This window comes from Lolium perenne, chromosome 6 (genome assembly GCF_019359855.2).
Source record: "Lolium perenne isolate Kyuss_39 chromosome 6, Kyuss_2.0, whole genome shotgun sequence".
Lineage (NCBI taxonomy): Eukaryota > Viridiplantae > Streptophyta > Magnoliopsida > Poales > Poaceae > Lolium > Lolium perenne.
The window spans coordinates 204586627-204595248 of NC_067249.2; the positions used below are offsets into that span (position 1 = coordinate 204586627).

General features: G+C 43.8%; 1 protein-coding gene across 1 annotated transcript; it reads left to right on the forward strand.

Annotated features, from left to right (window-relative positions):
* Positions 1 to 936: 936 nt before the first annotated feature.
* LOC127306313 (uncharacterized) lies at positions 937 to 8199 on the forward strand. The gene is made up of 6 exons (XM_051336931.2): positions 937 to 1298; positions 3352 to 3447; positions 3530 to 3595; positions 3684 to 3778; positions 7610 to 7657; positions 7733 to 8199. The coding sequence occupies exons 2-6, from the start codon at positions 3370 to 3372 to the stop codon at positions 7845 to 7847; spliced, it is 402 nt and encodes a 133-aa protein (XP_051192891.1). The 5' UTR covers positions 937 to 1298; positions 3352 to 3369; the 3' UTR covers positions 7848 to 8199.
* The last annotated feature ends 423 nt before the right edge of the window (positions 8200 to 8622 follow it).

Consider the following 8622-nt stretch of genomic DNA (forward strand, 5'->3'; position numbering starts at 1 on the left):
ACAGGAGTGTAAAGTACCAACAGCTAACCTAAGGATTTGTTTTGCTGTTGGTAAAGAAAAAATGTGTACATTTATATACGGAGTACATAGAAAGGCCCACTTGATTTTCTCTTGCAGGCCCCCGGGGATCGTGTACAATGACGAGACGTGGCGGACGTGTTTCCAGAAGATCGACCCACGCGTGCTGATGGTCTACCGGCTCGTCTGCTCAGCGATGTTTACCACGCTCGGTATTATCGCGATATCTCGCCTACACACTCTCCTCTACTTCTACACTTGGTGAGTATCTCATAAACACTTGACATTGATCATCGGTAATGTTTTTTGAGGGAACTGATCATCGGTAATTTTTTTGTGCAGGTGGACTTTTCTTCTTGCGACGGTGTACTTCTGGGTAGGAAATATATTGAATTTTCACTGAGTACCTCTGTGCATTCCAATGAATCTGACGTTGATACATGCATTCACTAAAAATCACATTCGTCGCAGCTTGCCACAGGGATGTCCATCTACGGATGGAGAAAGAAGCCAAGTTTGGATGGACAAGGGGGCTTACGAGAGGTAGCTGGATTCTTTGGGTACTTGCTCCAAGTTCTTTACCAGGTAATGACTATAAACATCTCAGTTTATGTTCCCTGAAAGAAAACGCAAACTTTGCATCATCTTGACCTCCGTGTGGATGCTTGGCCGCCATAGATACAGTAAAAGAAACTGTCAACACAAATTTGAATGTAATAGTAACAAATTAGTCAACCAGAACTACATGGTAGAGGAGGCCAAGTAAAAGTCTTGCCGAAGCGGGTAGCAAAGGCCATGGACAGGACGCAGCAAATATTTTGGCCTACTAGGTATATAGATTTTTACTGGGCCCCAGTTGCAGCCCAGCACTTAGTTGGCCCATCTTCTCACGTGGAAAGGAAACGAGCGACCGAACACAGCACTTGAACCCCGCTCCCCTCAAGAGAAAAAAAAAATACTTGAACCCCGCCGCCGCCGCCGCCGCCCCCGCCACTCCACGTCGCCGCTGCTTACCTAGCTCGGGCGCTCCCTGCTCCTCCCGCACGGCGCCGGCCAGCTGCTCCTCCGTAGCGGCGCGACTTCGACCCAGAGCGACTGCCTATCATGGAAGAAATAATGGGCACAACCCACCACCGCTTGCCCCAATCGCGCCGCCTCCAAGAGTTCACCTAGGCGCGCCGGCGTTTTGCCCCCACGCGCGCTGCACGTTTATCTCGTCTGCAAGAAAACAATAAGGTGATGCGCTAACTCATCTGCCCGGAGCGCCCACTCGCTTGAAGGTGATGCTCACCTCTGCCTTATTTTCTTCACTATACGTTGCTCTGTTTTTTCCCCTGCTGAGAATTTCTTCTCTGTTTGTATAGCAGTAGAGAAATTTGGTGTACCTTTTGTGTATATAAGTTAAATTTGGTGCGTGATTTGGTGGTGCACAATAAGGTGATGTCCAATCTGTCAAATTTTATTGGCGACTGAGCTAGATTGAACTTTAGGCTGCTATGTCCAATTTAGTTAGTTGGCTTAGAATGATAAATTCAACGAAATTGTTAACAAGTGTAAAGAACTAAAGACTATAAACCTCACAATCATGGGCAGTTTCGAACGAACTCCAAGCTCAATATCGTCATGTTGTATGCGAGTTATTATTAATGATACATCTGCATTTTCTTCGGTAGCAGCACTTCTAATTGCAATTTTCTTGGTATGGTTGGTCCCAGAACAACACTCATGAACTACAAATTTATTTGGTTACGATATCTGAATTCTGCCCCGAACAAGACTCATCATTTCATCTGAATTTTCTAGCTTTTGCATCTGAGTTAACATTAGTCATTACTTCTCAATTCTGCACATATGCTACAGAGTGAAAGGCTGCAGCTCCACGGTCGTGCTGATCATATCTTGCTAGCATATACCTTTTGATAGTAAAACTGAACTGCACCACAACACCACTCTGTTCAAAAGGAAATTAGTTAGCATAGTTCTTGTTACTCTCAGTTTAGTTTGGAACACATAAAACTAAACATACAATTTTAGTCAGTTTCTCTTCATAGAAAAAGTTGAAAAAATGCTCATCTTACAGTGCCGGCACACTATCTCAGGATTCACTAGCTCATTGTATTTTCTGTTAATTTACAATGATGTGCACTGCCAAATGTTTTAAATAAATAAGAGGAAACGCAAAATGGTAGGCCAGCTTCCCAGCTGTGATTCCTACAACAATATGAGAATGGGTCGAATCGTACAGTGGGGATACATACTTAAGTTTGTGTTCGCAGCATCAAGGGTTGATTGGTTGAATTGTTGCACCAGGTTACTTTTTGTTGCCCATTAACAAAACATTGGACACTAACTAACCTACATATTTCAGAATTCAAATACGAAATTGAAACGATAATGTACCTTTTTGTCCATCGTGGAGCTTTCCGGTCCATAATCCGTATTTCTCAGTTCACCGAGCTGACTCTGCTGGTCCATCCTCGGCAGGACCTGCCAAGCCAAACCTTTCCATTTGCCTCGTTGCAGATCCTCCTTGGTAGGATTATACCCAACATGTACAGTTCCCTCCTCATGGGACCAAACACCGACTGCTTTGCTGTCGCTACAGCACGAATCGTAGACTGCTCTGCTGCCATGTCACCAATCGCACCCATGCCCGCCATCATAGCACCAATGGTGCTGCTATCCATGTCTTCACCTTCGCTCAGAAACAATATGGCCTGATACACCCACATCACTGACCGAGAAAGAAATTTCGGGGCTGCGGGGTGAAAAAGAAAATTATCCCCTACCTGCGAACTGGATCTAGACGAAATTCTGTCTGAGCCATGCAGCTTTCATCATCATCACCCATCCACATCCACCACTTCCCCTCTCCTTTTCGAGCTCCAAGCTCTAGTTAGTTTCGGGGGAAGACGAGCTACTCTGTTTCCTGGAAGGAGAATGTCTTTCCTGAACCGTTCCGTGGCCTAATTTTTCTGCCCTCACACACGGGGTGGGCCCACACACTGCCTGAATCCTGGATCATGTCCAAGTAGCAGACCACATCTGTTCCACTGGTCCAAGAAGGCCTAGCCCAAACTCTCCGTCAACGTGTCACTGTTTCACCATCAAATTTGAACTTGCACGGTTCCTCAGGAAAAAAGAACTCGCGTGGGCCATCTAGCATTCAATTCGGAATACATCGTAACATTAGTCTATTTATCACCTTTGCATAAAGATCTCCAGGTAAAAATGTTTGGCATAGATCACATTGGACGTTTGGGCAGTCCATATAAAGGGATCATCTGGACATAGTATTATGATTGATTATTAACTATTGTCTATTACTCACAGACAACCGCAGGAGCTGTTATGTTTACTGACACCATCTACTGGCTTATCATTTTTCCTAACATAATTCACAAGAGAGGTGGTGACCATGTAACCTTCGTAAGTGAAAAATGCTTCTATCCTTTTCTACTTACTATCACAATGTTCATTAGTTCACTAATTAACTCTTATTTTGTGACAGTGGAACATCATGCCACACTCGTTCAACTTCATCTTCCTCCTTGGCGATGGTGCCCTTAACAGCATGGTAAGACGACAGTTGCTGAATTTGATCACTCAACCGATGTATGTAATTTAAGGTTTACTCATACAGTCTAATTCTATCAACTATACAGCGTTATCCATTGTTCCGGATAGGCTACTTCCTGCTTTGGACTTCTATATATGTCATATTCCAATTGTCTTTACATGCATTATCAGCAATGATCTGGTAAGTCTTACTTCTTCCGCTCTGATATGATCTTATTTACTTGATAACGAAATAGGCATTAGCTATTACAAACCAGGTTCCAGATACACAATTAGATCTGAAAGATACAAGGAATTTGGAGGTGAGGAGGAAGAACAAGCAAGGGGTGAGGACGAGAGGAGTAGGTGAGGAAGAAGCCGTTTGTTCGCTGTGATCTTCGATGTCGTGTCCGTAACTCCTCCCTTCCCTTTTACCTCAGTGAGTCCTGTCTAGGCCTACGTAGCGCCATGATGGAAAAAGGCCCCTCTTTGACTTCCTGGGTCAAGCTTGGCTCAATGAACTTTCAGCTCGTTGCTCTACCTCATCTGCTATCGATTCCTGTAGCTCTTCCTAGCTCTACTATCTTGCAAATGTTTTTCCATGATTTCCCCTAACCATGTTGGAGTTCAAGTGGACAAGACCTGGACAGGAGGTCTGCTACTTTATTTTCATGTCCCTTCTTGTATACAATTTTCTAATTCAGCCCCAACAATTTGGTAAGTGCCTAGTGTTGCCATGGAGTTGATAGTCTTTGATCATCTAAATGAGTCAATGCCTTCTGATCAGTTTTGATAATAATTTTTTCTCTTTGCAAATAAGATCACCATTTTTCCACTGACATCAAGATTGATAAGCACTCCTTTTTATAAGTTGACAACTCCCTGTTTTTGGGTCCTAGAGCCTTGCTTAAAAGTGCTATTGGGTGGTATTTTTACATTAGTACGGCTCCCACGCTATTGTATGCATCAGTCTCAATTTCAAATGATTCCTTGAATTTGGTAAGGCTAGCACTAGAGCTGATATTAATGCTTGCTTTAGTTTTTGAAATGATTCTTCAGTTTGTACAGTCCCTTTTTGAGCATGTCAAATAAAGATCTACTACAGACTCCAATCTTTTCACAAACCTCCAGTAATACCCCACCATGCACAGAGAAGTTCTCACTTCCTTTACATTGGTTGACACTGTCCAGTTCTTAATTGCCTGAATTTTGCTACTATCTTTTGCTACTCCATCAGCACTAATCTCATGTCCTATAAAAGCCAGCTTCCTCTTAGCAAATTTATACTTTGTTATTTTCACTTTTAACTAATGTTGTTGCAGCACCAAAAACACTTGTTTGACTAGTGTCAGGTATTCTTCCCACTGAGGTGATTAAATAAGAATGCCATCAATAAAATCTGGAACCGGCTTTCCCAGCGAGAGTGCCGAAGTCTTTTTCGTTCTTCCTTGGAATGTAGTTGGAACTCCAGTTAACCCATAAGGCATTACTTCATATTCATAATGACCTTCATGTGTTTGGAAAGCAGTTTTTGCTTCATTCTCTTCTCTCATTCGGATCTGGCCTGCTCTCATATCCACACTGGTGAAATAAGAAGCCCTTGTCATTCATCTGATAGTTCCTCTACTGTAGGAATTGGAAATTTTTGTTCTTGACTGTGATTGCATTTAGATGCCCCGAAATTAGTGCGTAAGCGCCAACTCAGATCTTTTTTAGCTACCAACAATAAGTGAGATGGGAATGGATTTGTGCTGGGTTGGGTTATTCCAGTTGCTAACATCTTGGCAATCTGCCTCTGAATCTCATCTTTTTGCTCAGGGTTATATATGTACACTGGAAATTATGGGCCTGCTAGGATGGGTCCTAATGACAGACAGTAAAGAGACGCAGGGTAAAGTGACGAAAATTTCACCGACCAAAAAAGTGTACGGCCCATATTGCTGTAGCTACGGATCGAACGGCTGAAACAGCTGAAACGGAAGTGGCCTGAGGTTTGCAACAGGATTACATGTTGTAACTAATTGTCTCACATTAATTGATTGTGCCCCAGGCAATAAAGGTATTGCATGGTGAAATTCCCTTTTAGGTGGCAACCAACCTTTTGGCTCCTCAAACAAATCAGCAAAATTTTCAGGATACTTTTCCAAATCCTCCTGGTATCTCTGCACATTCTGCCACATTGGGCATAATATTGTAACTATCTGCTTCAAATGAGGAACTGCCATCCATTTTCAGCCCCAATCCAATTCCATTTGACTATGTGCCTCTAACCAGTCCAGTCCATACCAGTGATGACACCATAACAATCTAATGGCAGCACCTTGAAGTTAATCGGCCTGAAAAGTAGCCCCTTGGCACTTCCGTTCACACTTAGGGAAAATTCCAGTGCCCTCCAAGATTCCGCCATTGGCTACCTTTACCTTTACATTTTTCTGCAAGGGTGGTATCCCTGTAAGCTTACTTGCTAGCATATGTCACTGATAAAACTGGTGGAACTGCCAGAGTCAATCAATATGATTACAGCATATTTCTTGAATTTTCCCTTCAACCTCATAGTAGCATTTCCTTCTATCCTCTTTTGAGCCTATTATGATATTGCATGCAGTTCTTCTGTGTCAGATTCACTGCCTTCAGTAGTTTCAGTAACTATAGGCTCCTCTGCCTGCAGCATTTTGCGTCAATTCGCAAACTACTTTTAGTTGTACAGTTTGCCCACACTTGTGTTGTCCCCATTTCTCGTAAGATATCAGAGCATTGGCCTGCTCATCGGAAGAGTGAGCTCTTGGAGTTCCCAGGAGCCTCCTGCATTTCGCATTGGGAGTGATTATAGCGTTCCGTTCAACTACTGGAGTGAAATTGGATACACTAGAATACTGACATAGCCTTTGCCCAATCTGAGGCATCCCTTCTCTTGTTGTCTTCGTGCTTCAAGCTCTTCAGCAGCCCTTCATGCATTATAGCCAAAGAACTAGGAGCATCCAAATCTTCTAGTTGTTGAATAACAACTACTGAACGAAATTCATCTTTGAGCCCATCAATAAAGATAGTGGTGAAAATTTCAGGATCAATATTGGCGTTATGGGCCAACATTTCATACATTCCTCATCCTTCTAATCAAACTTTTATGCTAATTTTTCCCAATTTTTTCACGTAGAAATTCATAGAACTCTTTCCAATTAATGTTTTCAATTTTATTTTCCACTGACTGCAACGAGAGAGTAGCTTGACCAGTAAAATTCATTGTGGTTAGGTCCTTCCAGTACATAGAATGGATCCTACACGGTCTAAAGTATTTGTCACAATTGTGTTTCCACCACTTTGGGTTATCCCCCTGAAAACCATGAATATCAGACCGAGATCATATCCCCGTCATATTATCAGTTCTAGCATCTGCTGAATCAAACTCTATCACTTCAGCGCCACCTGAATCATTTAGGGGAGTGATGAGCTTACCATTGTCCGAATGTCTAGATTGAGACCCACGGTATCCAGTGTGCACATGATGCCCATCTAGGCCTGCAGATCCAGCCCCACCACCGTCTGGTCTCGGTAGTATGGGCTGCTGGTGCTGCATCAGTGTGACCACCCCAAGGCCTGACCTCGTGACCACAGTGGTCAATTGCTGATCGCTCCAATAGACTTGTTCCCTTGGGAACTCAACCATGCTAGCGAGTAGCATAGTAGTCGGTGAGGAACAAGCCGCTTGTTCGCCATGATCTTCCATGTTGTGTCTGTAGCTTCTGCCTTCCCTTTTATCTCAGCAAGTCCAGTCTTGGTCTATGTAGCACGGTGATGGAGCAAGGCCCCTCTTGAACTTTCTGGGCTGGGCTTGGCCCAATGAACTTTCAGCCCATTGCTCTACCTCATCTGCTATTGGTTCTGGTAGCTCTTCAGGTGGCTTCTGTAGCTCATCCGGCAACAACTCTAGAGTAGTCAGATCCCTAACACATTTCTTTCCTCAATTAATGAACTGATATTCATACTTATCGAAATAAATGACATATTTTATAATCAGTGATTTAAAATTGTACAGGTGGCCGTACCCTTTCCTCAACGTGTCGAGTCCCTGGGCGCCTCTGTGGTAAGAATTTTCTGTTACATTTTTGTTCAAAAGGTAAACAGGCTGAAAAAGGATCTTAACGTACTATACGTGCAGGTACGTTGTAGCGGGACTGCTCCAGGTTCCCTGCTACGTAGGGTTTATGGTTGCACTGATACTGAAGCGCCGCCTCTTCGCTAGGTGGTTCCCTACTACCTTTATACAGGTGTAGCAGTCGGAGTGCTGATGAGTTTCTCATATTCAGATATGTATGTGTGTCCGTGCGCGCGATGATTGACCCAGTTTCTCATATTCAGATATGTATGTGTGTCCGTGCGCGCGGGTGCATGTGTGTGGTGTGTGTGTAGACAACTTGGCATGCGTTTGTGTGTGGTGTGGTGTGTGTGTGTAGAACTTGGCTTAATGGGCACGCACGAAGCGCTTCGTGGAGTTTGGAGTGCTGATGACCCAGTTTCTCATATTCAAATATGTGTGTATGTGTGTTTGTGCGCACACGCGTGTGAGTGTGGTGTGTGTGTAGACAACTTGACTTAATGGGCACGCACGATGCGCTTCGCGGAGTTTGGAACACTGTTGGTTTCTTTTCTTTCCTTGTCGATATACGAGTTCACTTCTGCTCACCCCACGATAAAAGGAAGGCATGTCACATATTTCACGCCGAAGTAAACACGAGCGCGAACCCTACGCGACCATGCTCGCCGATCGACAGGCCAATTACGACATGACCGACGCCTACCTCGTGGGCGAGATCGGCAGCCGTCCCGTCGTCTCCAGCTTCATCCACCACAAAGACCTCTACTCTGCCGTCCTAGACGTTCTTGTCTTCGGCCGCCAGATATTGATCTCCATGAGCTTCTTCTTTTCGAATGAAATCAGATGAGCTCGTTTGCTATATCAGTTGTACTGTGTGTGTAATCTGTAAAGAATTATATTTATGTTTGGGATAGAAGGAACTGACAATGAAATGAACATCTTGTGACTTGTTA

Coding starts and splice junctions, on each gene's coding strand:
- LOC127306313 (XM_051336931.2), top strand. CDS start 3,370: ATGTTTACTGACACCATCTACTGGCTTATCATTTTTCCTAACATAATT. Junction 3,779..7,609: donor GCATTATCAGCAATGATCTG/GTAAGTCTTACT, acceptor AAAATTGTACAG/GTGGCCGTACCCTTTCCTCA. Junction 7,658..7,732: donor AGTCCCTGGGCGCCTCTGTG/GTAAGAATTTTC, acceptor CTATACGTGCAG/GTACGTTGTAGCGGGACTGC.